Source organism: Rana temporaria, chromosome 1 (assembly GCF_905171775.1).
Source record: "Rana temporaria chromosome 1, aRanTem1.1, whole genome shotgun sequence".
NCBI classification, from domain to species: Eukaryota; Metazoa; Chordata; class Amphibia; order Anura; family Ranidae; genus Rana; species Rana temporaria.
The window spans coordinates 536,821,527-536,841,402 of NC_053489.1; the positions used below are offsets into that span (position 1 = coordinate 536,821,527).

The 19,876-nt window shown below is 38.9% G+C and overlaps 1 protein-coding gene across 2 annotated transcripts in view; it reads right to left on the minus strand.

Moving 5' to 3' along the window:
* FSTL5 (follistatin like 5) overlaps positions 1 to 19,876 on the minus strand; it is an 803,249-nt gene that overhangs the window by 128,250 nt on the left and 655,123 nt on the right. For both annotated transcript variants that reach the window (XM_040332604.1, XM_040332598.1), the window contains exon 10: positions 7,296 to 7,430. In XM_040332604.1, the coding sequence (XP_040188538.1) occupies positions 7,296 to 7,430 (135 nt within the window). The remainder of the gene's footprint in view (positions 1 to 7,295; positions 7,431 to 19,876) is intronic.

Consider the following 19,876-nt stretch of genomic DNA (forward strand, 5'->3'; position numbering starts at 1 on the left):
CTGAAGCAGAAAATATTGTAGCTCTAGATAGGACAGGGGTCTAAGGCACCCAGTATCAAGGCCTGAAAGATGTGGGTAGGAGGCCATGTCCATCAAAGAAACAGAAGTACTATGAAGCCCTGCGAAAAGTCAGGTTCCCTAAAATTTGGGTGATAACACCAATATCACCAATACGTGATTTCTTTCAAGGGTCAAAAAAAATCATGTGATGAAACCGGTCCGGAGGAGCCAGTGACACTACCCACAGTGCTTGAATGTGCTGAATGTGGAGGGAGAGGAATTCTGCTGTCTGCACTGACCGCTCTATAAGCATTACACTATCAAACTAAATGTCAGTTTAGCTATCCAAATCTCTTGTTCTATTGTCCCATAGCAAATTTGTGCATTGATGATGTCCTAATTTTTCTTTGAGAATGACTGCATTCGGAGAAGTCATGATATATTTATGCACTATATATGAAGATTATCAGTCTCTGATGTGAGCTTCTATCTGGATAGTACTTCTCTCAATCAAGATAGATGTGTGTGTTTTTCCTTTCCTTGGCAATCAACTAATTAACCGTTAGGTGAGCAGTACACCCACTAACTGGTCGTGGTGATTAATTGTTCACATATTAAACTTTCATGGCTGCATTCTAAATTTACACGTATTGGCCCAGATTCTTGTACACTGGGCGTATCTCTGCGGCGGCGTAACGTATCCGATTTACGTAATGCCGCCACAAGTTTTTCAGGCAAGTGCTTTATTCACAAAGCACTTGCCTGTAAAGTTGCGGCAGCGTAGTGTAAATCACCCGGCGGAATTCAAATTCGGTGGGTAGGGGGCGTGTATCATTTAAATGAAGCGTGTCCCACGCCGAACGAACTGCGCATGCGCCGTCTGTAAAATATCCCAGTGTGTATTGCTCCAAATGACGTCGCAAGGACGTCATTGTTTTCGACGTGAACGTAAATGATGTCCAGCCCCATTCACGGACGACTTACGCAAACGACGTAACTTTTTAAAATTTCGACGTGGGAACGACGGCCATACTTAACATTGACTGCGCCTCATATAGCAGGGGCAACTTTATGCCGGGAAAAGCCTAACGTAAACGTTGTAACTTTACTGCGTCGGCCGCGCGTACGTTCGGGAGTTCGCGTATCTAGCTAATTTGCATACTCAACACGGAATTCGACAGAAGCGCCACCTAGCGGGCAAAAAAAAAATTGCAGTTTAGATCCGACGACGTAAGAGACTTACGCCTGTCGGATCTAATGGATATCTATGCGTAACTGATTCTAAGAATCAGTCGCATAGATACGACGGGTCAGATTAGAACTTACGACGGCGTACATGGCGCTGCGCCGTCGTAAGTCCTTTAAGAATCTGGGCCATTGTTTTTATGCCATTGGAATGTGTATACATTTATGTAATATTGGAAGGTTGATTTTAGCGCATTATTACTTTATTAATATAGTAAATAAGAATATATGGGTGAATGAGATCAGCCTGGATCTGTCCCATAGATATATACCCAAGTGAAAGCCTGGTGAATGAAGCCAAGTGAAGGAGAGGTATTATATGGGGAGCCACTAGACTCCCTGGAAAAAGCTAATGTAAAGTGCAACACATTGATTGGTATTAAAGGGGTTGTAAAGGTACAATATTTTTACCTAAATAGCTTCCTTTACCTTAGTGCAATCCTCCTTCACTTACCTCATCCTTCGATTTTGCTTTTAAATGTCCTTATTTCTTCTGAGAAATCCTCACTTCCTGTTCTTCTGTGTGTAACTCCACACAGTAATGCAAGGCTTTCTCCCTGGTGTGGAGTGTCGTGCTCGCCTCCTCCCTTGGACTACAGGAGAGTCAGGAAGCCCACTAACACACTGCTCCTTTCTCTATCTGCAACGTAGAGAGCGTCCTGACTATCCTGTAGTCCAAGGGATGGACTTGTTCCAAATACAGTAAGAGTGATTTATAAGGTGTTATTCTACTGGCTATGATTTTTACATAAATCTTTAAATTAATAGTAAGGCAATTTGATGATAGCCCCAACACTGAGTAGAATATTTTTGATCCTTCAGAATCACAGTGACGTAGACCTCTTGTGTCCATTTGAGAAAAGATGTTAATGGAGATGCAGATTTAAAGGTGTCTTTTAGGATTGGTGAGAGGACTGTAAAGTTTTTGTAGCAGGTTATGTAAACCCACTAGGGCCAGGACTCTACCAGATAGGAGGGAAGAGATAGTATGTTGGATTTCTGCAGTAGAAAAGGGCAGTTTAAAGCACAGAGTTATGCCATGTAGAGAACTAAGTGTACTCAATATATTACAGGATTATAAAACTATTGCAGGGTGGTAGATCAGTGTCCTGGTACGATCTAAAATATGTTAAAATCTATGTAATAACTTTGGAAGGCTTGAGCTATGGCATGGGCAATGGGTCAAACAGTGGTTAAAATGTTGGTTATCAATATTAGAGATTGTTTTGCCCAAACAGAGCATGTCAGGAACGTGTTCACGGATCAATCTATAAAACAGTTTTAAAGCAAAACTCTGGGGATTCAGGCATTTATCCTAGGTGTTTCTCTAAAAGCAGGCCTTTACTCTAGCTCTATGGCTCCTTATCCCCGCTGCATTCTGAAAAGCCACCTTTTTTTGTTTTTGCTGTTCATCTTTTTTTTTTCCTGGGCCCTGCCCTCACCACTATTCTCACCTAGGTGAGAATGATGTGCCCTGTCCTCACAGTCTCCTGAGATATCTACATAACATATCCTATGAGGCAGCAAGAATGGGATTATAAGTGGCCAGTGGGTGCAACTGGAACATGTCATCATGGGCTGGCTATCCAAACCTGGGATAAGCAGCCAGCTCAGCATGGTAGGGGTGGACCATGATAGTGTCACAGGAACCCCACTGTCACGCTTAAACGGAGGATGGCTGCAGGAAATGCTACATGACAGCAAAAAGTGGGTAAAAAAAAGGCAGAGGTAAGTGAAGTTCCTCTTGGTGAAGTTAGTCACAAACAGTAACAGAAAGAGATGTCTACCAATTTAACCATTGAAATGATTATCAAGTGTCCATTTGTTTTTGTTTAAAATGACAGTGAAATTGGTACTGGGATAAAAAAAAAAAAAATCCCTTAAACAAGTATTTGATCATTTAAAGTAAAAGTTCCATTCTCTCATTAAATGACTGCCCATTATATGTAAAGATGTTTGTGTACCAAATGGTTGTAATTTATTAATTATTTTGACTCTAACGTCATAAAAGCTCTTTAAAAAGATGTACTATGTTTCAGAGATTTTCCATTGCATATATTAGTGTCTCTGTAAGCTATAATGCAAAAATTATTTTGTTTACACATAGCATACAAGCACAGACATAAAATTAAGTGCCTGTTTATATTATATCTTTGGAAATTAACAAAAAAGGCATTGTTAAGTGCTAACATGACAGCTTTATTTTTTGAAAACAAGTAAAAAATATAGAGAAATAGCAGCAGCTAACACTGAGATTTTTTTTTATTATTATTTCACATTAGATAAACTGCTGATGCAGTTATATAAATACTGTAAAATTTAAAATTTCTAGCTACAAAAACAGTTTTAAATATATTGTAGATATAAATCCATTTTTTGTTAGTATGCTTTAGCGTGATAAACCTTGGATAGCTACTGTATCTGTAAAGAAAATAACCTGGACACATTAAGATTATTATGGTCAATATGCCCCTCTGTACTTTCTTTGCACTTTATTGAATGATGTAAACAGCTACTAGAGCCAATTAAAATTCAGCGTTTACTAAATGCTATTTCCAGGCTAATTAAATAAGTCAAAAAGCAACATATACATTTCAAAGAAATGCTAAACCTGAAAAAATGTAATATTTCAATAATCAGATTTTAGCTTCCTACTTTAGTTTCCCACCTATCTTTTAGTGAAATGAGTTAAAAAGCAACATATACATTTCAAACATTTGCTAAAACCAGTCAGATCTCATCCTTCCTAATTACATTTTGTTTCCTGCCTTCAGCACATAACTACTCTTTATACTGTGTGCCACAAGTGTTTCCCCATCTTCCACTGCATGCACTAATAACAGTTTATGCTTTATAAACCTTTTGGGTGTTAAGGAGTAATTAAAAAGTAGTCAACTGTGCCTGTTTAATTTAATTATAAGTATGTGCTAAAAACATATAATTCATCTAATTTATTCATTTTTTTATTTATTTAAAAAAATGACATAGCTGGCAAATTTGCATGTACATTTGTTTTATGAAAATTGGGCAAAACCAAATGTAATTAATAGTTACATGTATTTGCTATTTCCCTCTAGCATCTAATATTGTTACATTGTATCTCTTGTTAGAAAAATGTAAGTATTTTGTATGCTCGTCAGCTCTATCAAGTTACCATAATTTGGTATTTTACTACTGTCCATAATAAAAGAGCATTGGTTCAAAAGAGAAAATAGCATAAAGAACAATCTTTTTTGACCAGTTTGAACAATTCTTTGGACAAATAATTATGTGAATTGTCTATATATAAATCCCTTACAGTCTCTTAAAATGCCTATTCAAGATGGAAAACTGAACATTTAATTGGCTAGTGGCATCAATTATGGGAGCGTTACACAAGAATTTCCAAATCCAATTTCATGAGAACACATTACGGTAACTCTAGCTATATTGGTAAGTATTAGGGATGATGACAGCTCTTTTTTCTCGGTTACACTTTTTTGTGTGTATAAGTAGGGGTGCTGCGAACCCAACACACATTCAAGTGGGGGGGGGGGGTTGATATCTGGGGGCCCCTTTTAATTTAAGGAGAGGGAATAATGCTCATCCACCCTTTTCTGGCCTATTGCTCTGATTAAGATTTTGGTATTATTACCAAATTATCCTTGGTATTATTAGTGTGATTTTTCCCTTTAGGCCCCGTACACACGACCGAACATGTTCGATTAAACTGGTCCGCGGACCGTTTTCATCGGACATGTCTCCCCGTGTGTACAGGGACTGAGAATTCAGACCAGACTCAAAGGATCAAAGGAAAGTATGTATTTAGGGATGGAATGCTACACAATTTTTTTTTTCATTCTTGCTGCAGAACAAGCAAAAATAAATTTACAAACAAAAAAAATGCTGGCAAATTACATGCGTTGTCAGCTTATTTAAGAAAAAACAAAGAAACCTCTCCAAAGGTATCCCAACACATATAGAAGAATCCTGGAGGGGTCTCTATTCTTTTTTTTTTTTTTTTTTTTTTAATCTGGCACTGACAGCTGTCAAAGTCATTTGCCAAAAATTTTTAAACTTTTTGGGGAAATGTCAGTACTACAAAAACACTGCTCCTGGCCAACAGTTTTTGTGCATTGTCATATTTCCCCCAGGGCAGCCCTCCACCCCACATCCTGTTTATTTTAACTCTATTTTACACATAAATCCAGCAAATGGGTATTTTTCATTTGGCAGATTTGGCACCCCTTGATTTCAGTGTGGTTTGGGTTTGGCATTCAAACTTCTTAGAAGTGTGCAGGCCCCCTGCCGAACCAAACTAAACCTAGGGAAGTTCAGCTTGTCACTGGTGACTATAATGACCAGTGCTTGCTATCAAGATGTTAACTGGTATTTATTCCCTTCAAATTGGGATCAGCGGCTGTGTCTGAGTCCTGCATCCCAATTCATATGAATGGGACTGACTGCATGAGGATGGATGTGAACAAGACCATAGGCAGTTACATTTTTTGGTGTATTTACAAATCTGTTATTTTGAAAACTTGAAAAACAGTCCTCCAGATAAAGAAGGCAATGGATACTAAAATATATTTTTGTCTGCCAAACTCATCTTGGTTGAAGAATGAAGCTCTCGGCATTCTACACTTCCAGGTGTGTCAGATGCTGGAGTCCCCACTGTGCTCTCTCCTTTGCTTTATTGGCTCCTATGCCACTACAGGACACAGGAGCTAGTGGACAGACAGTGGGGCAGCCAGGTAAGATGAGTTCATAGGTGAGGAGAGCAGGATAAGCAAGGATTAATTGCTTTCTTTTTTTTATTAGAAACAGAATAACTATACTTGATACTGCAACATGGATTTAGTAGTACAGTTTAATGTGACAAAGTAGTTTAATATAAATATACACTGTCTTTATTTCTGACTAGAAGACCAAAGTAATTCTGCAAATGTGACAATGCCTAGGCCCACACTGTTTTTCAAGTTTGGTAGGCATGCTCTGCCCACTTGTGCTTCTGATTACTGGATTACATTGACAGTGTCATTGATAGTGTCGTGAAACAGGAACATTTTGGAAAGATATTATGCAATGGCTCAAAAAAGTGGGTCCTGGAAAACAACCGATATGGAGTGTTTAATGTAAGTACTGTATCCTTTACTTGAGTCACATTGTAACAAGCATAAGGTTTTCGATATTTAGATCCACTTTAAATGACTGAGACTATTCATATTTCTAAATTTTGTCATCTACGTAACAGCAACATAACTAAAACTTAACAGTGATCTAGTAATGTTTTTTTTTTTTATCTGTGTAATGATATTACAGCATATATATTATTATTTCAGCATTAAACCAAGGCATTAGTGGGTTATGACTAGCATAGTGTTTGTTAAATGTCTTTGAAATATGAGCTAACTACACACCTGCAATATGCAAGCCACCAGCCAGGCTTAAAATAGAAGTATGGTTTTCTTTTTTACCCCCCCAACATACTTACCTAAGTGGATGGGGCATTAGTCCGATGCTGCATCTGTCCCCCAGTGCCTCTGCACTGAAAACCGAGCTATCTCTGCTCTTCTTTCTCTTTGCTCATTGGAGCACTGAGCTGTGGTGGGGGCAGAGCGGCCATCTCAGGCTCTCAGCGTCTCGCTGAGAGGCTAGAGGCTGAGATGGGTATCTGTCCAGGCACCTGGCGGATCCAGACTTCCATTGTCGGGATGACACAGTGCCTGGACTGAAATCAGCAGAGAACGAACTTTGGCCCACTCTCTGCTGAAAACGGGTCATAGGAGTGCAAAACAAATTGCACTCCTGTAATCCGTAGAAGAAGTACAGCCAAATGAGCTTTGGCTAGACTTCTCCTTTAAGAAGATAAATGATCTTAACAAAAAGTAACCTGTATGCATAGACAGTCTGTATAAGGATATACATGCAATGTAAACAAAAGGATTTTCAAGGTTAATTTTCAGACCTAATAATGTGCATGATTTGCTCGTACAACCTAATGTATTTTTTGATATGTGTTTAGTTCTTTTAAACTTATTGCCATATTACTTTCTGTCCTTTGTACATACGTGTCTTCCTTGCAGAGTCTTCTACAAAGAGAGAAGAGATGTCTTCATCAACTCCGGCTGTGTTTTTTGCTATACATGTATATGCCCCCGTGTCTTCATAGCGGACATTACTGATGTGAACCTCACTCCCATTTGCTGAAAAATAAAGTAGTGTATTTTAAAATAAATAGCTAGTTAAGTTTGGATTTCTTTTTTTTTTGTTTACAAAAGCTTTATTTGGAAGACTAGAACAAGACAGAATTACCTTACATACAGCGTAAATTATATAGGGTGATCTTATAATGGGCAAGTGTTATACAGTTGAAAGAGTACAGACATAAGCTAAACAATATAGTGCAAGGTTGGTAGGAGATATAATGTACAACATCTAGGGATAACGCATAGGACATACAAATGGGGGTACAAGCATAAGGTTACAGGGCAACATGTTCCATGACCAGATTAAAATAGTGTGTAGAAAAGTAAGTTTGGATTTCAATGCAACAAGCTGACTTTTCACAGTAAATCTATCTATCTAAATTTATTCTGCTTGTAGTATTATTTTTGTAAATTTACACAAAAAAAAAAAAAACTAAGATCATAAAACATTAAACAAGCTCAGATATACCTCTACACTACCATACATTTTACAGTTATACTGTAGATGAGTGCTATAGTCTTTTGGAGAACCAATGATCTAATTAGTATACTGCAGAGAGTCAAATTTGTATTTGTCTCATTGAAACACTCTCTCTATGTGTATACTGTATGTGTAAACTATATTATGTATCTATTTGTAGGTAATTTCTAATTTTTATAAAGTACACAAGCCATTGGTTTTATATGTGAGCTGATGTTTGGCAAACATTTTATTACTTAGTAAAGCACATCAAGAATTGAACAATGTTTATATACTGTATATTTTATTAACTTGGTCCCAACCATTTCCCATTCTAAATGTACAGAAAAGAGCTTAAATACATTTTTTAGTTTGGATGTCCATACCTTATACAAACCCTTTGTGAACTAGCACATTGTACATCCTTTGATGCACACCCCCTATACTGCCATCTCATATACTACTTTGGCTTAGCAATGCAGAATAAAGCCTAGCCATTCATGTACAGTGAATTGCATAACTGTAATTGCAGATTTTATTATCAGTGAACCCCAGGCAATGGAGGAGAGTGGTTACCCTATGTATCATTATGTAGAGTTTTTCAAATCAATGCAGTTTCCCTGCTTTCTGAGGAAGCCTTGGGCTTTTACACTCTAGTAAAAGGCAAATTCTGTAACCAGCGATATGATGATTATTATTTATTATTATTATTATTATAGTGCTAACAGTTTGAGCAGTGCTTTACAACTTGAGGGCAAACAGTACAGTTACAATACAATTCAATACGGCTTTTCTCTCTTTTTTTGGAAAATCTTTAACTAGTTTTCTCGAGCATCTTTAGCTGCAGGTGTCATCATTCACCTCCATCAAGCCACTCTCAGGACATAACAGTCTGCAATCCAGTTTTGCACTCTTACAGCAAAACTTTCTTAGAATAAGGAAACTCTTACGGTTGCATTCTGGTAAGATTTTAGCAGACCACATCAAAGATGAATTGGCAAGACTTGTTTTCCTCGTTGTACAAATAGACACCCATGTTCAAGAATGTACAAGAAGGCTTTTCACACCTTCACTCCTCGACTTGCTCTCACCTTTCAACCTTATACCACTATTTCTCACTTCATTACTCTGAAACACACCAATGCCATTGGGCTACTCATATCTCTCTAAGGACAAAACTCAACATTTGTCTTGAGGCCTGTGTATCTACAGGAGGACATTTCCAGAAGCAATGCCAATAGCACCAGGGCTGCTTCCTCATCTAGTGCACCTATAAGGGGAAATACTAAACCATTACTTTCACTCTATTCTCATTGTCCCTTAGTTTCTGTGAATCTGCAGTTTACAACTCCCATTGCCACAAAGAAAACATTCATTGATTCTGGTGCAACTGGAAATTTTGTCTCTATTTTTCTACTTTTTGCCTAAACCTCTTCTCCAGACTTTACAAGTATTTGGTGGCATCGTTCTTGCTTCTGGACCAATAATTTCCTGTGCCACTCCCATCAAAATGTCTGTGAATGTGCTCCACTATGTGACCATCACCTTCTTGCTACTGCCCCAAGCTTATTCTAAGCTTGTCCTGGGTCCCCCTTGGTTGCAACAGCATTCACCAGTGTTGAATTGGTCTTTGTTGCTCTTGCTAGCTTGGGGTCCAACCTGTAACTCTAGATGTCTTGCCAAGGTGTTTTTAATTAAAACACTTCCTTTCGCTTTCCCTAAAGTCTCTACTCTCATGCAAGCCCATTATATGGGCTTTCCAGGGTGTTTTTCGCTAAATGCAAGTTAAATAAGTTTGCATCTCATAGGCTGTAAGGTTTCACTGACTTAACCCTGGGTTCCAGCATGCCAAGAAGTCAAGAAACCAAAATTATATGAAAAAATTATGCAGACAACTTATAAAAGGGGGTTATTTATTAGTCCTCTTCCACTGAAATTGGATTCTCTTTTGTTGACATCAATCAGGCTAAATCAATCGGTTAAACTCAATACCTCCTGTGGCTAATTACTGAGCTGTTCAATGGTATTTGTGAGGCCCAGATTTTCACCCAACTGAAACACCTACAAGTAGATTCATATAATAGAGGGAGGTGTGTGTAAAATTGCATTCAACACCCAGATGGCCACGATAAATATCTAGTGATGCCTTTTGTAATGCCCCAGCAGTTTTCTAATACTTTGTTAGAGGTGATTGTAGCCGTATTAATGCACTTAGTGCAACAAGAACAAATAAGTACTGTCCATGATACTTTTTTTTATTTCCACTTTTCCAAACATACACATTTTTGGGACAAACTTTCAGATTGTGTGTCCCCTTCAACGTCCAAGCAGTATTAATACACAAAGTTTTAGCAGAATGTTAAGTAGGACAATCTCTTAAAAATAGGGGAAAAAACATAAAAACAAACGTACACAACAATGATGGGGGGGTGGTCGTAAACCTGTAGGATAATGATTTAGAAAACAGAGGTCCACATTTAGTCTTTTGTGTCAAATATAATTATCAATCTTAGTTCAAAATTTTTATTTTCCTGAGTAGTTTTGAAGTACACAACATTATGCAACATTACCAGAGGTATACCTGTATGATATTGTAATATTGATGGTCAATTTTGTGGGTGTGACACTTTTGGATTGATTTGGCTGCACAGTTTTCAGTGTTTTATGTTGCAGTGATTGGTTCCTTTGTAATGTCATAATCAGAATAAAGTTCCCTGCTGATTAGTTTATGTCTGAGGTTGGGTGGTTGCCTGAAAGCTAATATTGGGGGTTGTTGGAATATTTCTTTCAGCGTTTCTTCCTCTGTTATGATGGGTTTTAAATCTTGGATGATCTTTCTTATCCCTTCCAGTGCTGGATTATATGTGGTTACTAGAAGGTTTTCTAGTGGTTTTCTCTTTGTATTGAAATAGGTTTTCTCTTTGGGTTTTCAGGGCTGTGATTATGCATGTAATAATGGTTTTGGTCTTTTAATCTTTCTTATGGAAGGAATCTGCTAGTATTTCGCAGATGTTTATTTCTGTCTTCTGGGTCTGAGCATATTTGGTGGTATCTGATGGCCTGGCTATGCATGATTTGGTGTGTCGGAGGTTGGAAGCTGGAACTGTGGAGATAGTTACATCTGTCAGTGGGTTTCCTGTATATTGAGGTGTAAAGCTTTTCCTGCTTGATGTACATTGTGGTGTCTAGAAAATTGACATGTGTATTTGAATAGTCCATATTTAGTTTAATTGATGGGTGAAACGTGTTGATGAATGAATACAATTATTTTAGATTTTTTTGACCTTCTGTCCACATGATGAAAATATCATAAACATAACAATAGTATTTATATGGTTTTTGTTGTATGCTGTTCAGGTAGTTGTTCTCCAGGTCAGCCATAAATACGCTTGCATATTGGGGTGCCATTCTGCTTCCCATAGCAATAGCCATACACTGAAGAAAAATATCAAACATTGAAAGTAAAGTAGTTGTGTTTAAGAATTAATTCAATGACCTGTGCAACATTCTCTGTGCTGTATTTGTGGTTTGGTGAGGATAAAAATCTTTGGCATGCAGCAATCTTATCCTTGTGACGAATGTTGCTCTACATCAACAGTGACTAGAAGTGTATTTGGTGGTAATTGCTGTATATTGTTGATCTTTTCATTACATTAATAATGAGATTTTCCTTGACCTACATGTATACCGGATGATATATGATCTTATTCTTCTATTCACAGATGTCATGTCCACCCTGTTCTGCACCATCTTAATGACAATGGGTTATGTGCCACAGCAGAAAAAAATACTTTTTAAGCTTCCATAGGTGCTTTTTCTGGGCTACATTGTTTCCAAAGATGGCCTTCCCATGAATTCTGAGAAGATTGGTGGTGTCTTTAACTAATCTTTGCCACATTCTCTCTCTCTCTCTCTCTCTCTCTCTCTCTCTCTCTCTCTCTCTCTCTCTCTCTCTATATATATATATATATATATATATATATATATATATATATACAGTGCCTTGTAAAAGTCTTCACCCCCTTGGCTTTTTACCTACTTTGTTACATTACAGCCTTTAGTTCAATGTGTTTTTTTTTTATCTGAATTATATGTGATGGATCAGAACACAATAGACTAAGTTGGTGAAGTAAAATTAGAAAAATATATACATAAAACTATTTTTCAGAAAGAAAAAAAAATGATAATTGGCATGTGCGTATGTATTCACCCCCTTTGTTATGAAGCCCATAAAAAGCTCTGGTGTAACCAATTACCTTCAGAAGTCACATCATTTGTGAAATGATGTCCACCTGTGTGCAATATAAGTGTTACATGATCTGCCCCAGAGGCTGCAACACCAAAGCAAGAGGCACCCTTACCAAACACTGCCATGAAGACCAAGGAACTCTCCAAACAAGTAAGGGACAATGTTGTTGAGAAGTACAAAAAAAATATCCAAATCTTTGATGATCCCTAGGAGCACCATCTGTACGTAGGACGACAATAAGCCATACGCTCGCTCAATAGAGTTGGGCTTTATGGTAGAGTGGCCAGAAGAAAGCCATTACTTTCAGCAAAAAACAAAATGTCAGGTTTTGAGTTTACAAAAAGGCATGTGGGAGACTCCCAAAATGAATAGAGGAAGGTGCTCTGGTCTGATGAGACTAAAATTTAACTTTTTGGCCATCAAAGAAAATGCTATGTCTGGCGCAAACCCAACATATTACATCACCCAAAGACTATCATTTCCACAGTGAAACATAGTGTTGGCAGCATCATGTTGTGGGGATGTTTTTCAGCAGTCGGACTGGAAACTGGTCAGGGTTGAGAGAAAGATGGATGGTGCTAAATACAGGGATATTCTTGAGCAAAACCTGTACCACTTTGTGTGTGATTTAAGGCTAGGACAGAGGTTCACCTTCCAGCAGGACAATGACCACAAACACACTGCTAAAGCAACACTTGAGTAGTTTAAGGCGAAACATGTAAATGTGTTGGAATGGCTTAGTCAAAGTCCAGACCTCAATCCAATAGAAAATCTTTGGCCAGACTTAAAGATTGCTGTTCACAAGCGCTAACCATCCAACCTGAAGGAGCTGGAGCAGTTTTGCAAGGAGGGATGGGAAAAAATCCTAGTGGTAAGATGTGGCAAGCTCATAGAGACTTATCCAAAGCGACTTGGAGCTGTGATAGCCGCAAAAGGTGGCTCTACAAAGTATTGAATTTAGGGGGGTGAATAGTTATGCACATTGACTTGTTCTGTTATTTTGTCCTATTTGTTGTTTGCTTCACAATAAAAAAAAAACATCTTTAAAGTTGTGGGCATGTTCTGTAAATTAAATGATGCAAATCCTCAAACAATCCATGTTAATTCCAGGTTGTGAGGCAACAAAACATGAAAACTGCCAAGGGGGGGGGGGGGAATACTTTTAATATAAAATATAAAATGTGTGTGTGGGTATTATGAGTCTCCATGTAACGTGCCAGCTTGTGCATATTAGTAAATATAATCTCCAGGACAGATGTGGATGTCTGGTTGTGTGGGGGTGGCTTTTTTGCATTATCTCATGAGGCAGGGATTGCTGTGGACTATTATCATAAATGGGGCAGAGTTTGGCAGGCTCTATTATTTCTATGTTTGTGTCCCTGAAGTCTGCACCCCATTACTATGGATATTGCTGTGTGGGTGGTAGAGCTGAACCAGCCTACTATGTTGTCGGACTCCGGTCTGTGTTTGTGCCATTTTAGTTAGCCATGCATCCCAAGTGGTAACAGGTGATGTTGGCGGGCTGTCTACACACATGAAGGCATGGACAAGGTAACCACTTTGCAAATAAAGGCATCAATATTGGATTGCTTTTAAAGCACTCTGTCTGACACATAAGTGCATCCATGGAAAGGCACCGCAATATATATGCGAAAAGATAAAAGGTCACAATGCCAATCGCGTCTTGCGATCCACCGACCAAAATTTGGTCCAGATACCCAAAGCCAGATACAAGTCCAAGGGAGAAAGAAGGTTTGCGGTACAAGGTCCTAAACTATGGAACGCTTTACCAACCAGCATTCGGTTGGAGGAAAACCACCTAGCCTTCAGAAGACAGATCAAAACTCTGCTTTTTTGATGCTCTAGAAAGACAGCAACAACTAGCGCCCAGAGGCGATTCAGTTTGCATGCGCCACGCTATATAAGTTTTTCATTCATTCAATATGTTTGTATAACACTGTGATATACAATATATGAGTATATCCACAGGGTCCACCCTGTGTTCCAGCACTATGGTAAGATAATTGAAATGATACATAGCCTTCTTGTGACAATGTAAAGGTACGATATGTTGAGACCATATGGTGTAAACATACCATTCCATGTGGCTTTAACGTGTGATGAATACAGTAAAATTAGGTACACCCCATAGAAACTGATACATTTTTTTCAACATATTCAAACAGGCAAATATTAGATCTATATGCAAACAGTGCCTACATATATAAAGTATTTTTAATAATTTTATCAAAAATATCAATAGATATAATGGCGCACAGAAGCTGGTATTGCACCTTACTACTTGTAGGCGTTTTCATAAGTGTCCACAAGTCCCTGATATCAAAATATAAATTTTCACCACTTCTACATGCAAATTTCCTTTAGTTGCAAGATGTTTGTAAGTGTCCTCTCATGAACTGCCTGTTTCAAATCCCCCCTACCAGATTGCAAAGGAAATTAAATCAGGGCTTTGGGAAGAACTCTCTATTTCTTCTTTCTGAGATTTTTTTGGTGGGTTTGCTATTGTGTTTCAGATCTTTTTTTGTGTTAAAACACCCATTTCTGGTTCAGTTTCAACTTTTGGACAGATGGCCTGCAGAATGTACAGTTGACTTGATGATTGCAAGCTTGCCAGGACTTGAAGCAGTAAAGAAATCCTGAACCATAACATTTACCCCATCATGCTTTACAGTAGTTATACCGTTTTTTATCCTGAATTGGTATCTTTAGTTTGTGGTAAACATATAGACACTTACTGTGAAAAAAACACTCTATTTTTGATTGATCCATCTTCAACGCAATGTTCTAGAGCAGGGGTGTCCAACCTTTTAAAGAGCGAGGGCCACTTAAGCGACTTAGTAACCAGTCGTGGGCCATGAGTGGAGTGGGCGGATGACAGGTCCATGTCCAGCCTGCATATGCAGAGTGGATACAGACATGGTTCGCTCTACTCTATGGGCCCTCCGATCTGATTTGCCCAGATGGAAAAGGATGAACCCTTTTTGTTTTTTTTAGTTGATTGGAGGTAAGTGGGTGTATACGGCCACAAGTCTGTTTGCATCTGTGGCTCAATAGAGGTGAACCAAGGGTCCTTTTGGGCCAGACTGATCATGACAACTGCGCTGCAGTTTACCCATACCGCAGTGGCTTCATTAACACTGATGCTCGAGGATGGCGGGTCGGCAACCCACCATCCCAGAACAGGAGGTCGCGGGCCACATTAGATGGCTCCATGGGCCACTGGTTGGGCACCCCTGTTCTAGAGGGTCTAGCCTTTGTCTTCATGTTCATTGGCAAACTATGATTTTTTCTCCAATATTATTTTTGGGCAGTAATTGCTTTTTCTTAACACACCTCTCATGCAGTTGAAATTGGTGTAATCTCTTTCTGATTGTAAATGCATGCACTTTGACCTCAGGTGTTTCAAGAGTTACTTTAACATTCTATGATGACATTTTGGGATTTATGGAGACTTATTTTAGCATCAAACAGCCAGCTCTTGGGCTGAATTTGCTGGACCAGCCTGACCTAGAAAAATTAGCAGTCATTTGAGATCTACCAGTTTTAATTTAATATTTGAGTAACACCACCCACATCATCTGAGTAAAACTTTAGTACAACTTCTGAGGATGACATTGCTGAGAGATAGGTATAGACATTTTTTTTAAAGTGCCATCTTCTGCTTATGTGTTTGCACTTTGAACATGGCAATTTTAACTAGGCTCAACAAAGAAGGTAACTACAAACAACAGTGCTCCACTGCAGACAGTCTGGCAGTATACTTCTTTTTTCCATCTAACTCCATTTCTCTCTCAGTCTACTTCCTACTCTCTTACCCATAACTATGCTCTCACTAAATGTCCGTCTGACAATGGTTCTCTCAATCCTTTACTGCTTATCTCTACCCAACAGACGATACATATCACTCTCACTCCTGGCATCTTCCTACTCGTTTACGTATCACCTCCTGAACACCATCACACAATGTCACAACCACCAAGGATTTGGGGCATATACCCTAATATAAATCTCTTAGCCTTCTTCTTAATTTTTGGGATATATCCCCTAACCCTGGCTTTCTGTCATCTCACTTTCATTCCCAGAACCAGCACCTTCCTTCTTCTGGTATCAGCCTCAACCCTCACACTCTAATTTCAATTATCCTGCTTCCAAGAACCAACCCTCTCTACTCATGTGCTCTCTGAAATGCCCACCCCATCCACTCAAACTGTATAAAAATTGCCTCTGTCAACTTTTTCAACCTACTTGCTCCTACTGAAATTTGGCTTTAGGAATGTGACTCTTTTTCTCCAGCTGCCTACAATGAATTTCACTGGACTCACCCACACCATTTCAAGAGCCCTTCAAGATCTTTTTATACTTCTCTCTCTGACTCTTTTCTCTTTTAAAGCTCTCTATACTTGTCTGTGTTCTATACAAATCTGCCCTCCTAAGATACAATTCCTGACTCTGTGCTGCTAAAAAATCCTACTTCCTCATTCTAATTAACATTCTCTCATCCAGTCCACTCAACTATTGTCTACCCTTAAAGGCATTGTTCACCTTTTTTTTTCCAGAGGTAAACAATGCCATTGCTATAGATGTAGGCCATTTATGTACCTGCCTGGTGCTAGGATATTGCAAAGAGACTCCCAGATATTACTGTTCACCCCCACCATCACAGGATCAAGTGCTCTAAAGCTAAGCAGAACTACTGTGTCAGGAGTGAGAATGTGAGGGGGTTTAAATCAGAGAAAGCGCTTGCTCCTGTGATAGTGGAAGTGAACTGGAACTCTCTTGGCAACATCCTATGAATTAGCCATAAGGCTTTGCACACCATTGTTGTTATCTACCTGTTATATACAGTAATGGCGCACGCTTAATAGAAGATGTAATACAGTACCAATAAAGTCCTTTGAGCAAAAGCTCTAGAGTGAGAAAACAGTCTTAGGATCTGGGCAGCCTTGCATGGGGAGCCGAAACCGAACTCCAAACATGTAACAGAAGAAACAACAAAAACAGTACCACTTAGAAAACTGTAAACTTTAACTTTAACTGAAAACTGTAAACTTGCTTCTCCATATGCAGCACACGCGCAGCGAACGGAATCTACAGCAACTGCAACAGGGGACTTCACAACACGACTGAGAATTGACTGTTTTCCGGACCTCATCTACATGCCTGTATTCAGTAACTTCCATGTGAGTGCTTTGATGCTGATTTTATATTAAAGTTTACCGTTTTCTAAGTGGCGCCTGTTTTTGTTGTTTCCTCTGTTGTTATCTACCTGAAATGCCTTTAAAGAGTTTGTTGCTCCAACATTTCATATTCCTGAAATGTGCCGGCTGTACTGTGTACTGGTATGAAAAAAAGTATCCTGTTCTCTTTGTATTGCTTCCTTTCTGTGAAATCCCTGGTGTTCCTGCTTGTTTCTCTGCTTACCTATTAATAACTGACCACACTAAGCAGGAGAGTACACCATGGTTAGTTCTCTAGCTATGCTAGGAACTCAGCCTGCTCTTCTCCAGTGATCAGACCTGTCCTGACATGCCACCCTGCACAACCTTTCACTGAGAAGCTATGTGTACTGTAGCTTCTTCTTCCCCATAGCGCTTATACAGCTGAGAACAGAGGGAACAAAGTGAATGTGATCACTTATAAACAAAAGGGGAAAAAGGTGTTTATAATGTTTTTTTAATATCTATACACAAATGTTTAGCCTCTCATTTTCTCTTTTAAACTGAATGGGTTGTTTTACAAGGTGATCATTTACAATCACTTTAACCCAGGGCTTTTTTTCAGGTGGAACTTGGTGGAACTCAGTTCCACCACCTCTGGCTCAGATCCTTTGGTGCCTGCTCACCACATTCACTTGTAAACACAGAAGTCCGGTTTCTGTGTTTACAAGTGACAGCTCTGCACTCTCTGTATGTAATGCAATCCTGGTATTTAATGCCCCTTTAAGACCCTCCTACTGTTTGTGAAATCTGACCACACCCACTATTTGGTGTGATTTGGAGTGTGTTTGTGGGGGAGGGGTTTTGGAGGGTTGTGGTTGAGTTCCAGCACCTATTGTTTGATAAAAAAAGCCCTGCTTTAACCACTGGTAACTGAAAATGCAAATAGGCATTAGTATTTAAGCTACATCAAGCAGGCCCTTCTGTGCTGCTATGTGGAGGTGGCATAAAGATGCACAGGATTTCCAGTTTTCTGGCAAATAAAACTTTTTTATTAACATTACATTTATTTTCAAGTTCTAGGTACATGATTCCAAGGTTTTAAGCTTTCTTCTTTGTTGATTATACTGACATAATAGCTTTTATCTAATAAAACTATTATCCATGTGCTTTTTCCAAAACTTTAAATAATTTTAAACAACCATGACAATAAAGTCTATGGATATTATATTATTTAAGTTTACTTTCTCACTAACATCTGGCATATGACAGGTCCTAAGTTTCATTTGTTGTAGAGATTAATACATCTTGGACTATGTATCAGTGTTGTGTAAGGAAGCAGCTGAGCAAGAAATTAAATGAATACAATTTGCATGAGCTCTAAGAGTTTTGTAATTACCTGTCAATCAGTTTTAAGGATTTTTTTTGACAAAATTTGTTTCAATGATAAATTCTTCACTATTAGGAATAAAATGTGCTTATTTTAACTTATGATGGGTGGTTTTCCTTCCAAAAAGAATTCCAGAAAGCAATTCTATATTTAAAAAAAAAAAGGTCAAATAATTTTTAAGGATTTTTTAAGACCTTGTTCATGCCATGTGCAGAGACGTTTTGCATGTGTCCTGTTAACACCATAGGAATAGTATCACACGCTGTTTTTGCCTGCGAGGGAATCTGCAAAGTGTATGCAGTATTATGTGACATCAACACAGTGGTGTAAACATAGGGTTGCCAACTGTACAGGAATGACCTGGACAGTACGGGTCTTGACACTTGTGCCCGGGTTTCTGTCCTCCTGAAACCCAGACACAGCAGTATACCTCCTGTCTCAGACAGTGTGGGAACTCAGTGGGGGGTCCATACCTCTAGTCCACATGCCCTCCTATATCATTCGAATCAGTGCCGCTAATTAATTCTGAAAGCTGCAGCTTCACTGCTGAGTGCTTTCTCTCTCCCTAGTATCCTTTAATACAGGCTGATGAATAGTGCTGGCAGACAAGGACACAGGCAGGTTCAGTAGAGAAGATGTGTGGCTGACGTTGCCCGGGTCAGAGCAGAGCAGGGCATTGCAGGAGACAAACAATCTCTTAGTGCCTGGTATAGGAGGTGGGGGGCCTGGGTGCATGGCAGTAGAACGTGTCCTGAGGATTATGGTCACCATTATAGATTTGCTGTATGTATATACATGTGCTGGGATAAATACTTGGCACAGGACAAGCCATTACTGGCCACATCAGACCTCATGGGGAGAGCCCCAATGCCTCTTTAAGCCCTTTTCACAGTTAACGTAATTTGTCACACCCACTGTTCGCCATGGCACGCTATGAGTGCCACATTACTACTTCCCTGGGAAACACAGAGGTGTCCCAGTTATTTTACGGTCCCGTAATACATACTACAAGAAAATGCTAGTGTGTGTTCGTGTTTGGTTTGACGAAAAGGTGGCAACCATAGGTAAACAGGGCATATAACTGACACGCATGAAAACTGATGTCAACTTGTGTAAAAACTCACTGGAACACACATGAAAACTGATATAAACTAATGTGAAACTGAT